The 21,778-nt window shown below is 35.4% G+C and overlaps 3 protein-coding genes across 3 annotated transcripts; 2 read left to right on the plus strand and 1 right to left on the minus strand.

The window, feature by feature from the left end:
• Positions 1–38: 38 nt before the first annotated feature.
• On the minus strand, positions 39–10,587 carry LOC113052769 (B-cell linker protein). The gene is made up of 19 exons (XM_026217201.1): positions 10,275–10,587; positions 8,816–8,847; positions 8,699–8,733; positions 7,445–7,482; positions 7,118–7,211; positions 6,506–6,600; positions 6,349–6,400; positions 5,718–5,810; positions 5,591–5,619; positions 5,453–5,483; positions 5,285–5,360; positions 4,016–4,046; positions 3,907–3,940; positions 3,712–3,817; positions 2,594–2,625; positions 2,419–2,450; positions 2,238–2,321; positions 957–1,115; positions 39–422 (listed from the first exon to the last, which is right to left on the minus strand). Exons 1-19 carry the CDS (start codon positions 10,275–10,277, stop codon positions 306–308), a joined length of 1,173 nt encoding a protein of 390 aa, XP_026072986.1. The 5' UTR covers positions 10,278–10,587; the 3' UTR covers positions 39–305.
• A 1,444-nt stretch (positions 10,588–12,031) lies between these two features.
• Positions 12,032–15,736, plus strand: LOC113052771 (mucin-2-like). The gene is made up of 8 exons (XM_026217203.1): positions 12,032–12,146; positions 12,300–12,794; positions 12,896–13,030; positions 13,269–13,310; positions 14,318–14,440; positions 14,647–14,820; positions 15,000–15,088; positions 15,402–15,736. Exons 1-8 carry the CDS (start codon positions 12,086–12,088, stop codon positions 15,495–15,497), a joined length of 1,215 nt encoding a protein of 404 aa, XP_026072988.1. The 5' UTR covers positions 12,032–12,085; the 3' UTR covers positions 15,498–15,736.
• Positions 15,737–15,951: 215 nt separating this feature from the next.
• LOC113052770 (mucin-5AC-like) lies at positions 15,952–21,430 on the plus strand. The gene is made up of 9 exons (XM_026217202.1): positions 15,952–16,435; positions 16,711–16,854; positions 16,962–17,036; positions 17,132–17,266; positions 17,386–17,433; positions 18,317–18,439; positions 18,698–19,231; positions 19,483–19,559; positions 20,601–21,430. The coding sequence occupies exons 1-9, from the start codon at positions 16,375–16,377 to the stop codon at positions 20,640–20,642; spliced, it is 1,239 nt and encodes a 412-aa protein (XP_026072987.1). The 5' UTR covers positions 15,952–16,374; the 3' UTR covers positions 20,643–21,430.
• Positions 21,431–21,778: the final 348 nt, after the last annotated feature.

Consider the following 21,778-nt stretch of genomic DNA (forward strand, 5'->3'; position numbering starts at 1 on the left):
TTGTAAAGTTTGTGCAGGGGAAATAAATGTCAGAAAGCTCACATGTTGATTTTTCTTTATTTATTGACTATTTTACACAGAGACAACATGTTTTCCTGTAAACATTATGTATAGAAGAGTTTATCTGAATGACCACTACATAGATTCAAAAATCCCCAAACATGAAATGCACCGAACACGAGACACACTGTGAATATCTGACTGCATTACAAACATACGGTAATAAATAATTTCGGCAGTGTATGAGTGAGTGTTTGTTTGTGTGATGGGGTCAGTATCAGAGGAAGGAGGATGAAACGGGAGCGTTAGGGCCGAACAGGGTTTGAGAGGAGAGTGCTGTGTTTAGCTTGACTCTTACGATCGATCAGGAGGAGAGGGTTCTTCATGTGATGAGAGATCATCTCCTGCAAACTGCTGAAGAGCTGCAAAACACACACAGATCATCATCACAACTATCACAATGTGCAGTATTTACTGTCATGCTGCAGTTTTACTTTCACTTTTGATCATTTGATAACATATGCATACAGAAAATAGATCCCTATGGTATTTAAAAATGTATTTCAGGACCAAAAAGCATAAAATCCTCCAGCTGTAATGAGGGAAGATGTTTTGTGGTCACATGAGACTGAGCTCAAGCACTTCGACAATCCCTATCAAAATAATCATGTGAAACATCAATTAATTAAATGATACTTCAAGTAAAATGAAAATACTTGGAGTGTTTTTAAAGTGCTTTAAGTTAAACATTATGCATGGCACTACGGTCATAGGTTCGATTCACAGGGTATGCATCAAATGACAAAAAAACGAATGCTTTAGATAAAAGCCTCTGCAAAATGCATTCTGTAAATGTAAACTCGTGCACAGCTGCGTGACTGCGTTCAATCTGTGAATTTGAAGTGAAAGCAGACAGACAGATATAACACAGAGAGCGTCTTCCTCTCCTCCTCTACCTCTTCCGTCTTCTTGCCCTCTTTTCCGAGCGCGTACTGCTGTGACTCGTCCAGGAAGCGCACAGGGATGTTGTAGACGGTCTGCTGGTAAAGCACGACCAGCGTGAAGGGCTGACGGTCGTTCTGAGAACTGCTGTATCTGACCAGAAACGTGCCGTCCTGCAACACACACACACCACAAATCAACTCTCTGTGCAAAATTAGTGAAAACGGCTCCAGATATTAAGCAAATAGATTATTTTATGCAATTTATATTACTTTGAAAAAATGTATTGCTTAATTTCAGAACAATATGACTGAACAATCACATATTGGGTATAGTATGCAGGACTTAAATACATTTATTTATTTTGTTATTGTATATTTGTTTTTATATTATTTGTTTATTTGTATTATTATTATTTTCTTAATTTCAGAACAATGGCTCAACTAAGCATTCCAATTTAGATGATAAACATACCACATTTAAATGATATATACTGTATATATTATAATACATTTTATTTTGTAATTTATTTTCATCTTTTATTTGTAGATATTATTTTATTGCTTAATTTTAGAACGAAAAAGGAACACTCCCAAAATTATGAAGAATATAAATAAAATTAATTTAAAAAAAAATACAAATAGCACAGAAACAGATGGACATCTTGTTTATCCTGGATTTATTTGATTTTTTTTTAACTTAGATTTCATTTTATTTAAGATTTTGATGTATTGCTTGATTTTAGAACAATAAAACTCAACAGAACATTTCCATTTAGATGATAAACATGCAACATTATTCAATAAAATGTACATATTTATTTTATATATAATTTTTTTTATATTTTTGTTTTATTTAATTGTTTAATTTGAGAACAATAACTCGACTGAACATTTCCATACAGAGGAAACTTATGCAGAATTTAAATAAATAATAAACACACTTTGTTAATCCCGAGCACGATTTTGTCATTTAATAATATATTTTCATCCTTTTTTATTTATTTATTTTTATTCCCATTTAGATGATTAACATGCAGAGTTTAAATAATTTCAATAATAATTTTATATTTTATTTTTCGTTTGTTTTTTATTTTAATGCTTAATTTCAAAACACTGATTTAAAACAGCACTCATTTAGATGATAAACAAGAAGTATTCAAATAAAATGTAAATATTTATTTTATATTATCGTTTATATTTTTTATATTTCATGACAATATGACTGAACAGAACACAGATGATATACATGCAGTATTTTAATAAAATGTCAATCACACACAAACGCAGACACACCTTGTTCATCCTGAGCACGGTTTCCTCTGCAGTCTTACGTTCACAAACTCCAGCAAACCAGTCTTTGTCCTGTAGCCCCGCCCCCTAATCGTGATCAAAACCATCAGCCAATCAGTGACTGAATACAGCGTCATCTTTGTCACCAATCATATAAATCACTGATTGTGTCTGAAGTGTTTACCTGAGCAACTGGCTTTGCTCCAAAAGACAGTGCTGTATGGAAAGAACATGAATTGAATCTGGAAATGATGACTAATTCTGATCTTTGTTTTTATGTGACGTACGATAACAGTTACATTTACATCAAAAGATTTTAGAGAGAATGGCAAATAAATGAAAATAATAAACGTGCTCACCTGTGCTGTCCAGAGATGGAGGAGGAGGAGGACTAGAAACACAACACATTCATGTGAGTTTGACAAACATGTCTTTATATTAATTAAAAAAAAAAAAAAAAAAAAAAAATATATATATATATATATATATATATATATATATATATATATATATATATATATATATATATATATATATATATATATATATATATATATATATAAATAACTTTTTTCTTGTTGGAGACATATGCATGAAAATATCTCGAGGCAATTAATTTTACTGTACCTAAAAATAGGCTTCAAATATTTGCTTGTCTTATATTTCACCACAAAAAAAGTAATGGAAATAACCATTTTGCATAAAGAAAGCAATGTGACTTTATTTACATGACATTTAAGCAGATACTGGCACCAAATAATAATAACTTTATTTATTTATTTTAATAAACCTGAAATGTAATTAGACAGTAATAAAAAAAAATCAAGAGTTATTATCATTAGCTAAAACCATAAAAAAAACATTCTTATTACTTGAAATAAAATAAATATTAATAATAATTTCAGCATTTTTATTAGTTTAAGTACTTATATACCAAAATAACTACTTAATTAGTCACTTAATTCATTTCTATATAGATATTAAACTTATATTAATGCAAAAACAAGAACAAAACTGCAAGACAGTAATGAAAAATGCAGGCTTAATATCATTAACTACAAAAATGAATAAATAAATAAAAATATTAAGTAAAAAAATAACTTTTAATTTGAGTACTGAAATAACTAAAGCTAAATTAATTAAAATTTTACCTTTAATATAAAAACTACATAGTTATTAAGAGAACTAATATAAATGTCAGATTTATTATTATTTTTTTTTTTAATAAATTAAACTTGAATAAAAAGCTGTGTAACAAATGCATACTTTACAATTTAAACATAATTTTTTTGTTCACATTAGATTAATGGAAACTGAATTTCTTCTTTACAGTCGATTACTGAGAAACACAATAGTGTGAGGTTGAAGACATTTTCACGAAAATAATGTCACGATGCAATCTTAAAAGACCCAAAACGGGCTTGAAATTTCTAACATTTTCTTTTAGTTTTTGGTTTCTGAAGATGTAAAGACTCACCTAGGTTTGGGTTGTTTGGGGAGGATGATGGGAGAAACCGGTTTGTTGTTTAGTGCAGGTGGCAGCTGGCCTGAAAATGTGGCACGTTTTACTTCCGGCGGCAGAACTAAACCATCAGAGAAGACGAAAATGAAGCTGTACCTCTGGCTCTGCATCATCACACATGAGTTAAACACAAGAAACAAACTCCCTAACCTTTGTTCGCGGTGTCACTGATCAGGACCGAGCTCTGAGGAAACCAACAAACGAATCAAGAGAGAAGAACACTGTAATGAAAGCATGCATGTGTCAAACTAGTACTTACAGATTTGGCTCTGGGAACAGGAGGCTTCATTCTGTAAGACAAGGAGAAACGGTATCACCAAACTAGGTTTTGCAGTTTTATACAATTTTAGGGTTTTTACTGTCCTTAAAAAAAATCCCCAGTGAGTTATCTGTGATATCTGACTCGGGTCGCTCTTTAATGTGCATCTGAGGAATGCATTGAACTACTTTAGCCACACCAACTTCATGTGTTCAATTCTTAGGGGACAGAAATGATGCATTTTGATGAATATAAATTGTATATTTAATGCACAATCAACTGTTCTAGATAAACATTGCTACTAAATGCATAAACCCTTAGGAAAGGAAAAAATATTTACCAATATATTTCTTAAAATATCTTGTGATATATTGTAATATATTATTTTCCCTTTTTATTTTCTAATATTTTATATATTTGAATACATTTAATAACATATTGATGATACATATATTATATAATATATTGCAAAATATACAAATGATCGCCGCTTTCAATGTATTGCAATATATTGGAAAAAAATATATATATATAAGAATATATGCCTAATATATTACATTATATTTTCCAATATACTGCAATATATTTTTGTTTCATAAGGGAAGGTAGTTCTAGGAATAGCAATTGAAAAAACTATTATCAAACACTATCATTTAATGGGAGTCTGTAATAAATCAATTTAGACCAGTGTTATTTTCAGTATGATTTCGATACTATTATAGTTTCAATATTTTTATAATTTAATATTTTCCATTATTTGCATTTTAATTTTAGTTATTTATTATAATTTGTCACTTAAAGACATTATGAAAAATATGGCAATCAACAATGCTTCAATGGATTCTATGCAATAATTTAACAATATCATATTTTACAAAGAAACTATAAAATAAACAAATCAAATAATTATATAACGTACAATCTTTTAAATTGATATTTGATTAAAAATTATAATAACAATAATAATATTTTCCAAGGAGAAACTTTTTTTTACTTACTTTGAGTACAAATCTTTTTAATCTTAGCTGATTATTAATTATTTATAATTTTATTTATTTATAATTTCATGCCATATCAGCATCAAATGCTATATGAATTGCTCAAAACTCAAATATAATAGTATTATAATCTTACAATACTTCAATTAATTGTGTGTGTATATATATATTAATTCAGAGTAGCATTTATTATAATTTTTTGAATATGGTTTTAGTTTTAGTTTTATTTTACGTTATAAACCCTGATTTTGACATTCAGAGACACACATACATTTGCGGTGGAAGGTCTCGTCCTAGAGTTTTGGGAGGCATAGGGATGCGGGCCGGGCTTCGGGGTGCAGGAGGTTCTGTAAAAGACCAAATAAAGAATGACAGATATGATTCAAGTCAACTTATCAATACAAAATCATGTTAAGTAATAAAAACACGGAGTGCTGACCTGCTACAGGAGCTAGATAGGTATCATATTCCTGACAGAAACAAATATAAAGTGATATTAAAATCATCATAATATCTGACAAAAATGACTGCATTATATTTATTTATTACATTATTTTCACTGCTCACTGATGCTCACCTGTCCTTCATTTGGGTCCAAGTAAACATCTGGAAGGTCAGAGAGTACAGTAACTAAACATACTGAAATACTGTAATATCCAGTATTAATATCTGTGATAGTTTGATGAATATAGTCTAAAAAGGACCTTCGTCTTGCTGAGAGGCCGGTGGGGGTCTCATCGGGGGTCTCTTAGGAGGGGCTTTTTTACCAGGTTTATCATTGCGTATCACCTCAGGCGCTAAAAAAAATTATAGTTAAAGAGTTTTAATTTACACTAGACCATCCAGATTTCTCTGAATTATGTTATCGTGCAAAACTCAGCAAGACTTTTTCTGATTAAATTAATTTAGTCACCACGGATGCATTAAATTGATCAAAAAGTGAGAGTAAAGATATTTATAATGTTACAAAAGATCTGTATTTGAAATAAATGCTGTTCTTCTGAATTTTCTATTCATCTGTGAATCCTGAAAAATAACGGTTTCCACAAAACTATTAATCAGCACAACTGTTTTCAACACTGATAATAATCAGAAATGTTTCTCGAGCAGTAAATCATCATATTTTCATGATTTCTGAAGATCATGTGACACTGAAGACTGGAGGAATGATGCTGAAAATACAGCGGAGCATCACAGAAATAAATTACAGTTGAACAGATATTCTCATAGAAAACAACTAATTTAAAATGTAATAATATTTAACTGTTTTTACTGTATTTTGGATCCAAAAAAGTCTTTTTGTTCTTAATTTATCTGCTTGTTTCAGAGACTCACGTTTGCTGTCATTGGGGTCGATGTAAAACTCGTCGTGAGGCGGCTCTGGCTTCTAGAAGAAAAAGAAGCACACAACTGAGTCTTAAAGCTATACAGTACATGACTACTTTGTTCAGTTAACTTATAATAAAGATCTTGCTGTAATTTAGATGTTTACCGTGCTTTTCCCTGTCGGGGTGATCTTGGCTGGTCGTGGCGGCGGTGCTGCCTGTCTTTTGGGAATAACAGGGTTTGGGGTTCGATCTGGATAACCTGAGAAAAGAAACACTAAATTAGACACTAATGGGCCCTATTTTAATGATCTAATCACATGGTCTAAAGCGCACAGCACAGGTGCACTCAGGGCATGGCCAAATCTTCTTTTGCTAGTTTAACGATGGGAAGATGGTCTGCGCACCCTGGCGCATGGTCTAAACGGGCTGTCCCTATTCCTTTAATGAGTAATGGGTGTTTTTTGGGCATAACGTGCAATAAACCAATCAGAGTCTCATATCCTATTCCTTTAAGAGCCAAATGCACCCGTTCCATGACGGCTTTGCTATTTACATGGCGGAATTTGCAAGCGCAAAAACAAAACTTGTCTCCAGAGATGCAATGGAGCTGCTTGTGCACGAGCACATAGATAGCCTAATTCTGATACATGCAATGACTATCCATCATGATAGATAGATAGATAGATAGATAGATAGATAGATAGATAGATAGATAGATAGATAGATAGATAGATAGATAGATAGATAGATAGATAGATAGATAGATAGATAGATACCCAGGTAAACATTCTCCTCTACTTGGCGAGGTTGGACTTTAATGGTGGGACGTTCACATGGAGGAGCTTCATATGTATCAGCATCTTCCTCGTCCTGGAAATGTACAGATTAATGTACACAAAATTGTCAGGATTGTTCAGGTGTGTTAAAAGATTTCAAATAATGAAATATAACAACTCATATGTGTCAGTAATTGCGTCATGAGAAGTAAACAGTTGTACTGAAAGAGGATGGCCTTATGGTATATGAATTACCAGTTCAGATTAGCCATATAAGAGAAAGATGTCTTTTTATTTTTAGAAAAGTGATATTTGTTAAATACTTACAAATTCGTCTTCTGGCCAGCCATATCCAGAGCTGTTATCTGCAAAATATTGAAGAGTTGTAATGAGATCACATGAAATATGAAACAAATATTCTACATATATGTCAAAAAATTAATCCTACAGATCTGTTGCTGCTGAACAGATACTGAGTTCACTGACAAATATCTGATCTTCCTTTACACAGAGCGCATGACCGCGAATTTGAAAGTGAAAGTAAACGATAAGCACTCATTCAACAGAAATTTTAATAATCCGCATATTGATAGCAGCTCCCTGATGCACGAAAATTATATGCAATATTAAAATGTTTGGGGGAGTGAACACAAAAATCACGAGAGTGGGTGATAATGTTCAGAAAATTACAATTCAAAAAATTAAAGTGTGTCGTTTTGACTTTTAAATGTTGATTTTAAAATGCAAAGTATTATATATGTGTGTGTGTGTGTGTGCGTGCGTGCGTGCGTGTGTGTTATTAACAATGAATTGTTCCAGGTTATGCTTTAAATGTGTAATTTAAAATTTTCTTAAATTTTCCTGTGCTTTTAAAGAATTCTGCAACTGTAGCTACTACATTAAAGTCACTCTCTATTCTAACCAATATAAGAAGCATTAAGTTAAAAATTAAAAGCAATAAGCCATTTAAATCAGGAGACATAGTCTTCATAAACAAATTAAATTTGGGCGGAAAAGCACACATTATACATCGATTATTTCATGCTTAATACTCACATTTATGTGTGTCTGTATTTTTGCCATTGGATAGCAGATGTGAAGGAGAAGGAGTATTATGCGTGTCAAGTTTAGTCATTTACATAAATTTGGGTCTAATATCTTTGATCTTGAGAGTGGGCGGGTACTGTCCCACCCACATTCAATGGTTTAGAAGCCATTGTTTTAATTATTCATATTTTTGTAGTTGATTGTCATAGCTGTTTAAACTTGTTTTTGCTTTTGTATATAGTTCTGCCAAGCATGCATTATTCTTATGTGTGCATTATTCTTTAATTAAGAAGCTATATAATTAATAATAATTAATATATTTAATATATGTTAACTGCAATATGTTAAAATTAGTTTTTTTTTTATTGTGTTTGAAAGAATTATTAAAACAAAGCCAAAACGATTAGATGTCACAAATGACCCCTTATACCTTTATTTTAACCCAAAATCTAAATATTTCTGGGAAAGTATATTTTGTTGTATAGATGTTTTTATTTTCTGTTTTTACACAGGTATGTCTTGTCATGAAAGCACCTGTTCTCCTGGGTGGAGCTGGTGGTCCGCTATGTCTGTAGAAAAGAAAAAAAAACAGGTAAATTAGACAGTTATGCAAGGTGATGTTTGATTTAAAAAAAATACTTTAGTACTTACAGTACAGATGTTTTCAACTTCCCAAAGAAACTCTAAAAATGAAGAAGCAATACAGTGCATGACCAAAATTATCAGGCTGAAAGTCAAACAAGAATAATATGCATTGATCTTTGCTAGCCGGTTTGTTAAACACTTCCCGGATATTCAAAGATTATGTAAATATATATATATATATATATATATATATATATATATATATATATATATATATATATATATATATATATATATTGATGCTAAATGGATGGAGAGTGTAGAAATGCTACACAGTGTATAATGTGTAATATTTTAAACATAAATAATATTTCATTCGTAGACAACTCAATTACACATCTGCTTATCTTGGTTAGAAACACACAAAGATGAATACTGTATCACTGTAAAAAATTACCGTGATTTTAACGGTAAAAAACAATGGAAATGCTACAGTAAACCTGTGATGTGGTTAACGGTAGTTTCCTGTAAAATTTACGTTCCCAGAATTCTCTGCATTGCATTTCAAATTGTGTTTGAATTTGATATTTATCTTATATAACTTATCTGTTAAGTTTATTAGGGTTGTATGTTACATATAATGTTGTTAAATTAATGTTTATTGCCCATCACCACCTGCTTTTGGTGGATATCAGTGTATTGCAAAGGTAAAAAACAGATTTCAGTACTTCAATAAGTTGGTATATTAACATTGTATCAGTTAATTGCGGTATTAAACTGTAAGTTTAAGATAAAACCATAAAACCTAAAACGTTATTACTGTAATTTTTACGGTATAATTCTGGCAACCAGAGCTGCCGTTTTTTTACAGTATATTTTTCTTGTCTTCTGTTTCTACACATACATCAGAGGAGAAACACAGCAGATGACTTGAAACTTGACAGATAGAAGCAATGTTGTACTTTATGGGTATTCAAACAGGTTTAGTAATGTTTTGATCAAAGGTGAAGGCATAGATCTCAGTAGAGATTAAGAGCCATCTTGAAAACAAAAGTATAAAAAGTAATTGTACGGTATGTTCACAGTTTAAACATAATAGTGTTGTAACTGGCATGACTAGATAAGAGGAAGCAGAAACAGTGCCATTTTCCGGTTTTTATCTGATAGGGGCTTCAGTTTCATCAAACAGAGAACAATGTGGCGTTTTATTCACTGCGAATGAGGAGCTGAAACACTAGCGTGCTGAAGTACAAAAAGCAGAAAATCTAAAAATAGAAGTTAGCTAACCTTTCTGAAAAAGAAAATATGACACACACACACAGTATCTGATATCAATTCCAGGTAATACATAACACCAGTATCTGGATGTTGCCACCCTAAATTATGATTACATTGATGTTTACATATAAAACAGTGTTTGTAGCATCTTAAACCTACTCAAAAAACCAATCACATGTTAATTTCATCTTCATCTGTATTCCTGAATGTCTAGCGTTCAACTAAATACAAAATAATTGTACTTTACCATGATGCATGAGGCGTTCAGTTCATCAGGAAGCTCTATGCTGTGAGGTTTGGATGCAAATCTCCCAGAACTTTGTATATGAGGCTAGTAAGTAGCGTGCTGGAGGTGTGTGTGTGTGTTTGAGTATTTGCATAGCAGGTGGATGATTAAGCTGGTAGCTGATTATCCCTGTTAATAACAGAAAGACCGTGGACCGGCTCGGAGTTCACTAAGGCACTTTGTTCTCTCGCTCCTCTGATGTTTAGAGGCATCTGACCAAAGAGGGCGAAGTGGAAGAAAGAAGAACTGCTGCGAGCCTTTCAGAGGAACAGAGTTTGATGACATGAGACACAACAGCACAAAAGACATCTGTGAACATCTCCAAACCCTTTCCGAGCTCAACCTGTTGAGGGCAGTGTAATGTGTCATTCATACACACGAATGAATCATTAAAAGTTTGTAAAGGCAAGACATTTTAACACAGAACCCAGCAGTTTCTCTTGGATCGTGCTTGATGAAACTGTAGCTGTTGAATTGTTGGGTTTGATTTTGATGGAGCAAGTAAAACAAGATGGTTTGCTTATATACATACTGTAAATATTTCCTTGCTTTATCATGTAGTCTGAAAACGTATCTGATCAAAATTCTTTCCAACATTTTACTAAGTCAACGTGAGCAGCTCAGATTCCCTGTTATCACAAGGCTCACACATAGAAGTCATTTTTTTGGATCTACTTATGTAATATGAGGTTAAAAAAGTGTTCAGTTTTACTTCAGTATAATCAATAGCACCATTTATGTCCATGTGGCTCAATTTACCCCACAGTGGGGGCAAGTTGAGCCAAGAGAACTTTTTTTTTTGTCTTTTTTTTTGTAGAGACATATTTTGAAAGAAGTTAATTTTAGATCCATTATTCCGTAGGATGCACCAGATCCAGAAATGTATATAGATATTTAACTTGGACCAGTTACTGTCATGTGCTCACTTTAAGCACGGGGAAAGTAAAACCTGGTTCAACTCACCCCGCTCTCCCTTAAATTATTAAGTCTTACATATTTGAAGTACATACAGTAAATGGACATAAATGTTTATTCATACTCACATAATATCAAATGATATTTTTATATGCATCCCATTTTTGTCTGAAATGGTCAGTTTGCATTGAGAGTTTACAAAAATAAACAAATAGCTGTTTTCAATGTGAGTATCTGTTAAATGTAATTTATTTCTGTAATGTGCAGCTGTATTTTCAGCATTATTTCTCCAGTCTTCATGATCTTCAGAAATCAGTCTCATATACTGATTTGATACTTATTATCAATGCTGAAAACAACTGTGCTGCGTCATATTTCTGTGGAAACCATGATAAATTTATACAGGATTTCGATCAGTTAGTTAGAAAACAGGGCGAGTACATGAGGGCGAGTACATGATTACATGGGCTGAAAAAAGAACTTGAAAATCAAATAAGGTACTTATGTATTATTCGGATGAGGTTTGTTATTTTAAATAGTAACGTATAAATAAGTCTGATGCAGGTGTGTGGACACTGTTAATGAAATAGAAAGGCAGTCCTGCACACTGTCACAGCCTGGAAATCGTCACCAGACATTGGATATTTTAATAGCATCATACAATAAACCAGTATTTCAGGATAAACTGAGAGATCTGTGATCAGTCATGCACATAAAGATGTTTTTGTTTTATCAGTTACTGACATCTGTGTGTGTCGGTAGAGGGATGGACTCTGGAAACAGTCTTGAACACAAAAATGAAAAGGTACAAGTCAGAAGATCACTTGCAGAGGTCTGACACACACTGAATCTGTAGGATGGCTCCTGCTGCTTTACTCATCGGCTGTCTGCTTGCCACAATCAGCTGCTTAACCACAGGTAACATTCACATCAGCTGCGCTGTTACAGTATGTATGTCAGATTTAGATACAGTTTTCATTAGAGAATTAGTTCCACTTATTTGAATCTCATTGAAAGATATGTAAATGCTTCAGATTCTCTGTTTGTAAATATTTTTATTTCATTCCACAGGTCAAACTACCACATCAATTAATGCTGTTCCTGCATCACCTAATGCAACTGACATGTCGGACAATGCAACTAATGTATTGCCTGACGCAACTAGTGCAACTACCATTTTGCCCAACGGGGGTAACACATCACCTAGCACCACCATGGCACCCAACTCAACCAACACGGTGCCCAGTGTAACCAACACGCCGCCCAACATGCCGCCAAATGCAACCAACATGGCAACCAACACAGACACCATGGCGCCAACGCAACAACGCAACAATGCAACCAACACACCACCAAATGCAACCAACACACCACCAAATGCAACCAACACGCCGCCCAACGCAACCAACACACCACCAAATGCAACCAACACACCACCAAATGCAACCAACACGCCACCAAATGCAACCAACACGCCGCCCAACGCAACCAACACGGCGCCAAATGCAACTAGCGCATTACCTAATGCGACTACAACAAATGCAACAACTCCTCAGGCTTCATTGTGTGAGTATTTGTTTGTTCATGTGATTAATTCACTGTGGCATATCCTGTATTATTTGGTGTGAAATTACATTAATTGATGTTTTTTTAATTTCCTCTCACAGATGGAAGTTGTGCGAGTCCAGATCTGTGCTGCTCTGGAGTGAATAGCAGCTGTCGTCGCAAAAATTGTTATTGTGATGTTGCTTGTCTGAGATTACGTGACTGCTGCCCTGATTTTAAACCCACCTGCCTCACAGGTATTCAGACATATTCAAACAAAACCCATATTTGATTAATCAGTGCTGAAATCAGTCACTTACTGTATGTAAACAACCTCATATAAGAACAGTGCATGTTCAGTAATCAGAATGTGTTGAGTGTATAATAAAAGAGTAAAGAGCATCACTGCGATTAAAAGAACAATAAAATACTGCATGTTTACTGAACATTTCTATAAGAAATCTTAATAAATCTGCACCTCTGCCCCTTTCATAGTGAAAAACAGCACAAACAGCAGCAACACTTTGCCACTAACAGGTATGTTTTCTATTTCTTTAAATTATTCTGTATAATGTCAGAGGACATCCACACAGAACACGCTTTTGCATTTAAAGATGCGAGACATCACACTGATGAATGAAAAAATAAATGAGACATGTTTTTTTAAAACATGTCCATATGTAACCCCTCTCTCCCGGGTCCTCTCTGACGCTCCTCGCACTCGCTCCGAGCGGGGCTCCGGCATGGAAGGCGGATGCACTTACAAGGAGGCTAAATGGCTACAGCCACTAGCGTCTGTCGTTAGTCCGTCTCTTGAGATCAGGGAGTGAGGTTTACCTGCACTGCCCTACTCGCTGGCCTCCATTACTTTCACCCCCCTAAACCTCACTCCCATCCGGGTCACGGCACCAATGTAACCCCTCTCTCCCGGGTCCTCTCTGACACTCCTCACCCTCACTCCGAGCGGGGCTCAAACCCAGGTCTCCAGCATGGGAGGCGGATGCACTAACAAGGAGGCTAAATAGCTACAGCCACTAGCATCTGTCGCTAGTGCGTCTCATGAGATCAGGGAGTGAGGTTTACCTGCACTGCACTACTCGCTGGCCTCCGTTACACTCACCTCCCTAAACCTCACTCCCATCCGGGTCACCACACCAATGTAACCCCTCTCTCCCGGGTCCTCTCTGACACTCCTCGCCCTCACTACGAGCGGGGCTCAAACCCGGGTCTCCAGCATGGGAGGCGGACGCACTAACAAGGAGGCTAAATGGCTACAGCTACTAGCGTCTGTCGTTAGTGCGTCTCTTGAGATCCGGGAGTGAGGTTTACCTGCACAGCACTACTCACTGGCCTCCGTTACACATATATGCATTATTTTACTATATTCTGAATAAACAAATCAGCAAAAGAGAAGTCATGAGAAGCATGATTGCAACTCCTGTCAGTTTCAGTGATGGTGTTCCAGTTTATTTTTATAAAATACTTACACTTAATGCTAGAATAATGTTAGTGGGTGTATACTGATATCTGCACTGCTCCAATAGGAACATGTTCAGATCCGACTATGTGCTGCAGTGGCACAAACTACAACTGTTTCAGAGGATGTTTCTGTGATGAGTCCTGCAAAATGCTCAACGACTGCTGTCCCGACCTCAACAGAACCTGCAGTAAGAACACACAAACACCGATACAGACACTCTTTGAGCTGAAGCATGTTGAGAGATTGAGAAGATTGTTTTTTAAAGTAATCTGTTGCTGATTTAATTGTTTCATGCATTGAATTCAGTGTAATCAGTATTGTATTTATTACAAGATGAATCCTGAGTCCTCTTAAATACTACAATAAACATGGCATCTGTCACTTCCTCCATAGATTTCATCCCTACTACACCTCCACCCTTCAACTCCTCTACAACTCCACCCATCAACTCCACTACACCTCCACCCTTCACCTCCACTAAAGCTCCACCCTTCAACTCCACTACAGCTCCGACCTTCAACTCCACTACAGCTCCACCCTTCACCTCCACTAAAGCTCCACCCAAAGGTAATTTACCAGTGCATGTGTGAAGGATCTAGCCAGGAGTTAATCTTTTTGGAAGTTTAAGTATGTGTCAATTTAGATTGTGTGCGTGTGTGTGTGTGTGTGCGCGTGTGTGTGTGCATGCGTGTGTGTGTGTGTACATAATGCAGTGTATTTGACCTTACTGTTTGGGCATATCACAGATGTTCTGACGATCCTCACTAATCTGGAGGTGGAGGTTTTGGCCGAGGAGTCGTCCACTGAAGAAGAGCGTCGAGCTGCACTGCTTCAGGTGAGAGGAGAGTCTGACTGTCTGACTCCAGATCACATAACTGCACTACATGATAAATGTAATATTAGTCAAACTTTACAACAAAACATTAACATCTAGCAAAATTCCTGAAACTTCAGCCTCATAGTCGTTGTAGAGTCGAGACAGATGGGGCGTCACGTCTCTTTTAGGCCCTAAAGTTATTCTATTGGCTGAATTAGATTCTGTGCCTGATTCGAAATCATCCATTATGGCTTGTTTTTTGTTCTGAATCATAAAAGTGCATTTTTCTGGACCAGCGGTTTTCTCACTTCCTGTCATCTTTTTTTCTCAGGTCGCCACTTTTGTGGAGAATTACTTAAGAGGGAATTATAATGACATCAGCTCTTTTGAGGTCACAAGAATTGAGTCACTATCACCGTGTGATTGAGACAGAAATCAGCCAAGAGGAACAGATGTGTATTAACTCTCATCGCTACTAATTTGTACTATTTTAATATGAGATCTGGTTATTTATGGTCATGGTTCAACAAAAACACTGCAATTACTGATACATACAATGCTTATATATTTAATTGAAACGTTTGATTTTTAAACTTTAATAATTGATGCAAACTATGAGATTTGAGTTTGTTTTTTGGGTGGAGATTCTTGTCTATGCTGAATATTTGTTTTAATATGTCTGGATTCCTAAATGTTTACCATGCAATTCATGAAATAAATATACATAATTGGACTTTACTACAATGTGTGGGGTGTTCAGTTCATCGTGAAGCTCTATGCTGTGAGGTTTGGATGCAAACCTCCAAGAACTGTGTATAGTTGTGTGTGTGTGTGTGTGTGTGTGTGTGAGTGAGAGAGAGAGAGAGAGAAAGAGAGAGTGTATGCAAAAGGTTCCCTAAAGCACTTAGTTTTCTCGATTTAGAGGCATTTGACCACAAATGGAGAGGTGCCAGAAAGAAGAACTGCTATCAAGCCTTTCAGAGGAACAGAGTGTGATGACATGAGACAGAACAGCACAACCTGTTGATGGCAGTGTGAACATACTGAAAGACCACATGATCTACAAACATTCCTAAATGCAAATAGGAATGTACAAACACGTTTAAAAAAAAAAACTATAATCTGATAAAAAAAAATGCATTTCCTTCATGCTTTTGGTAGTTATCTGTCTCTGACAGCATTGCGTTCCATCAGGCGGCTGGACAGACACATGATGGGTTATCAGGAAACGATCCAGACCATTAAATAAGGAGCCACAGAGAAGCTGAAGTCAGAAGATCACAGGCACACACTGAATCTATAGGATGGCTCCCGCTGTTCTTCTGATCGGCTGTCTGCTCGCTACCATCAGCTGCTTGACCACGGGTAACATCCACATCAGCTGCACTCTAATCTGTGTCAGCTTTGAATAAAGCTTTCAACACAAAATTAGATCCACTGATTTCCTTGATTTTAACTTCTTTTGAGAGAGTTTAAGAACCATCAGGAATGATCATTCAGTGCTACAGAGGTTTCAGAAACATGGAATAATTACTACATCATTTATGTTTCATTGTATGGCTGAAACCACATCAATAAATGCTACTGCTGCACAACCAATATTGCTACGCAAGATTCTCTGATTGTCTTTCATTCCACAGCTCAATCTACCACAGTATCGCCTACACCAGCACCAACTACTTCTACTACAACTACTACGCTACCTACACCAGAATCAACTACAACTACAACACCACCTACACCACTGACTACCAGCACTACAACTACAGACAGTCCACCAACATGTGAGACAAAATACTGAATATCCAAATGTAATACTGCAGTAGTAAAAAAACATCCATGCACAGAAATATTTGCTTATTCTTGTTGTGTTAAACCATGTCTTGCTCAGACATCCCAGAAACCACACAGTCTGGAGTGACAAGTGTGATAAATACAACAACAACGACGCCTCAACCTCCCGTGTGTTAGTGGTTTATGTGTGATTTATTGACTGTACCAATTAAATACATTGTTTTTATTAAATTACATGAACTGATGTGTTTGATGTATCTGTCACAGATGGAAGTTGTGCGAGTCCAGATCTGTGCTGCTCTGGATTGAACAACAGCTGTCATCGCCTGAATTGTTTTTGTGATGTTGCTTGTCTGAGATTACATGACTGCTGCCCTGATTTCAAACCCACCTGCCTCACAGGTATTCAGAAATATTCAAACTGAATGAGGAAAACTGATTCATCTGAGCTGAAATCAATTACATTCTAATTTATGAAAACGTAATAATATTCCTTATTTGCACCTCTGTCCCATTTTCAGACAATAACAACACCAACGACACAAAACCAGACACCTTGCCACTGACAGGTAATTTCTACTATATTTTATTTATATTATTTTGTATTAAGTTAGAAGCTGTTCCCCAAATGAATGTGTTATGTCTCGTTTTTGAAAACATAAATACATGGATTAACATTTCTGCATTTGACATTGAGAGCATAGGCCGTAATTTAGATATATTTTTGAGATGGAAAAATGCAGTTTTACAAATGCTAGAAATGTGGTTTCTAAGGAAAGATTGCGATCAAGTAGCACACCTAGGTTCCTAACTGATGACGAAGAATTGACAGAGCAACCATCAAGTCTTAGACAGTGTTCTAGGTTATTACAAGCGGAGTTTTTAGGTCCTAAAATTAACACCTCTGTTTTTTCAGAATTTAGTAGTAAGAAATTACTCTTCATCCAGTTTTTTATATTGACTATGCATTCCATTAGTTTTTCAAATTGGTGTGTTTCACCGGGCCCCGAAGAAATATAGAATTGAGTATCATCAGCATAACAGTGAAAGCTAACATCATGTTTCCTGATGATATCTCCCAAGGGTAACATATAAAGCGTGAAGAGTAGCGGCCCTAGAACTGAGCCTTGAGGTACTCAAGGTACAAACTGCACTTGTGATCGATATGATACATCTTCATTCACTGCTACGAACTGATGGCGGTCATATAAGTACGATTTAAACCATGCTAATGCACTTCCACTGATGCCAACAAAGTGTTCAATCTATGCAAAAGAATATTGTGATCATTACTTTATGAGAAGTAATAACCCTACTTCTCATAAAACTAAGTATTTAAAATTTCATCCAAATACCTGAAACATCAAACACCTTCTGTGTGTCAATGTCTTTAGCAAGCTTGAATAAGTGAGTGTACTGAGGAATGATGTGTTATCTGCACTGCTCCTATAGGAACATGTTCAGATCCGACTATGTGCTGCAGTGCCACAGACTACAAATGTTTCAGAGGATGTTTCTGTGATGAGTCCTGCAAAATGCTCAACGACTGCTGTCCCGACTACGACAGCACCTGTAGTAAGAACACACATACACAGATATAGAGGTGTTTACGCTTTGTTTATTGAGAAGCACTCTTTGAGCTGAAGCATGTTGAGAGATTGAGAAGATGGTTTTAGTCTGTTCCTGATTTAATTGTTTCATTCAAGTCAGTGTCAGAGTAATCAGTATTGTATTATTGTATTATTGATAAATCAATGATTTAAGTCCTCTTATATACTATAACATACATAGTATCTGTCACTTCCTCCAATGATTTCAATGCTCCAACTACAGCTCCAGTCGTCATCTCCACTACAGCTCCACCCATCAACTCTACTACAGCTCCACCCGTCATCTCCACTGCAACTCTGCCCTTAATCTCTACTACAGCTTTACCCATTAACTCCACTACAGCTCCACCCGTCATCTCCACTACAGCTCCACCCATCAAATCTACTACAGCTCCACTCGTCATCTCCACTGCAACTCCACCCTTAATCTCTACTACAGCTCCACCCTTCATCTCCACTACAACTCCACTCATCAACTCTACTACAGCTCCACCCGTCATCTCCACTGCAACTCCACCCTTAATCTCTACTACAGCTCCACCCATCAACTCCACTACAGCTCCACCCGTCATCTCCACTACAACTCCACTCATCAACTCTACTACAGCTCCGACCTTCGACTCCACTACAGCTCCACCCTTCATCTCCACTACAACTCCACCCTTAATCTCCACTACAGCTCCACCGATCAGCTCCACTACACCTTCACCCATCCCCACACCTTTACCCATCACCTCCACTAAAGCTCCACCCAAAGGTAATTTACTAGTGCATGTGTGAAGGATCTAGCCAGGAGTTAATCTTTTTGGAAGTTTAAGTAAATTAAGTTTCTTTTAGTACTGTATGTGTCCACTTAGATAGCAAAGACAACAGGTTTGTGTGTGTGTGTGTGTGTGTGTGTGTGTGTGTGTGTGTGTGTGTGTGTGTGTGTGTGTGTGTGTGTGCATGCGTGTGTGTGTGTGTGTACATAATGCAGTGTGTTTGACCTACTGTTTGGGCATATCACAGATGTTCTGACGATCCTCACTAATCTGGAGGTGGAGGTTTTGGCCGAGGAGTCGTCCACTGAAGAAGAGCGTCGAGCTGCACTGCTTCAGGTGAGAGGAGCGTTTCTGACTGTCTGACTCCAGATCATTTACTTCCACTACATGATAAATGTACTTAGCTGTTGATGGGAAACTACAGATTTATAAAACTCACAGTGTTTTAACCAAGTTAAAAAAAGCACTGATATCTAGCAAAATTAATGAAACTGCTTTTGTAGCTTCAGCCTCACAGTTGTTCTAAATTTGAGATGAACATGTGTTTCTGTTTAAAAGTCCCTTTTAGACCCCAAAGTGATAATTTTGGCTGAAAATAATTTTATAGTTTTTCTATTCAGTGCCTTATTAGAAATCCTCCATTATTGCCTGTTGTTCTAAACCATAAAAGTTCATCAGCTAACATTGTTTACATTATATCAGACAATAGAGCTGCAGTAGCATTTACAGTATTTTTATTTTTATTTTATGAATGTAAACATATCACACTTGAGTAGAATTGTATGAATATATATGTGACCTTGGACCACAAAACCAGTCTTAAGTGTCAATTTAAAAAGAAATAAAAGAAAATAGAGTTTTATACATCATGTGAAAGCTGAATAAATCATATTTCCATGTAAGTATGGTTTATTAGGATCGAAATCTTGAATCTGAGGGTGCAAAAAATTATCAAAATACTGAGAAAATCTTTAAAGTTGCCCAAATAAAATCCTTAGCAATGCCATGCATATTTCTAAACAAAGATGAAGTTTTGATATATTTACATTAGGAAATTTACAAAACATGATCTTCACTTAATATCCTAATGATTTTTGGCATAAAAGAATAATTCATAATTTTGACCAATAAAATGTATTTTTGGCTATTGTTACAAATATATCCCAGAGACTTAAGACTGCTTTTATGCTCCAGGGTCAGATATGTTTATATACTATTATCACAAAGGAAAGATCCAAAGTATATGAAATATACCACAATATCTGAAGTATTACTCTCTTAATTATTCTAATCTTGATGCATTATGGTGTGTGAACTGAGAAAACTTCTGCACCTGTTTTTCTCATCTCATATTGTCTTTTTTTCTCAGGTTGCTGCTTTTGTGGAGAGTTTGCTAAGAGCGAATGATACCGACATCTACTCTTTTGATGTCACGAGGATTAAGCCTTTATCTCCATGTGACTGAAATCAGCTGAGAGGAACTGACATGAATAAATCCTCATTGATGCTGAACTTTTACTATTTTAATATGAGATCTGACCATTTATTGTGACAGTTCAACAAAAACATAGCATTTGTGTTGCATCTGCATAGGATCATTAATGATTGTTGATGCCTTAGAGTCCCTTTTAGTCTTTTGATATTTGCATATACATTACACGACATTTCTTTATTTAGAACATAATTAAGCTGTTATAAAATGTATATGATCTATGCATGCTGTATGTATGTTCTTATGCCCAGTTAAAACTCTCTCTTGGTATTAGTTCCGCTCTAAAAAAATTTTGCATGTACGTATATCCTCTAGCCGTTTCTTTCTTGGTATCGAAACAATCTGCTCTTTATTGCATAAACAATGGTGTACACTAAATGATGATGAAATGCATCACAATTCGGAGTCCCTGAAGGCCAGCAAGATCATATTTTTTTACGTTTACTTATGAACTTTCTAAACATAACAAATGTCAGTACATTTTCAGTTCTTATGATCTTTATTTGTTGGTCTTGCTGTGTAATAAATCTTCTGTTGTTCATGTTTTTTTCAGTACCCAATCTAATGCGGAAACTATTCATTTGTGAATTTTTGCTAATCATTAATACCGTTACGTGCAGTTACCTCAATGACAAAAAGTTCCCTGAAAGACCTGAATGTACTCTATTCACACATCTTTACTAATCATTTTTATATGTTTTTGCAGAAGCCATTCTAAAGCTGAAACTATTGATCATTTGTAAATGTTAATAAACGATTTCTAATCATTTAGTATCTTTATTGATTTTGAAGTTTCAGCTAATGTAATACAGTTTGTGTAGCTGGTTTAGTTTAGTCGAATGCGTGCTAAAGACATAACAGATTGTAATTTTGTTTGCAAAATTTTTTTCACATAAGTCTACTACTCGTCAGTATAATATTAAACATGATATTCCTTGAATCATAAATAAACAGGAGAAAACAAATATAGTTTTTAAAGAAAACACAAATTTGAATGTTTAATGATAATTGAATGCATTTTAACTTACATGAAATAATGATTCGTTTGAAT

The sequence above is a fragment of the Carassius auratus genome, chromosome 33, assembly GCF_003368295.1.
Source record: "Carassius auratus strain Wakin chromosome 33, ASM336829v1, whole genome shotgun sequence".
NCBI classification, from domain to species: domain Eukaryota; kingdom Metazoa; phylum Chordata; class Actinopteri; order Cypriniformes; family Cyprinidae; genus Carassius; species Carassius auratus.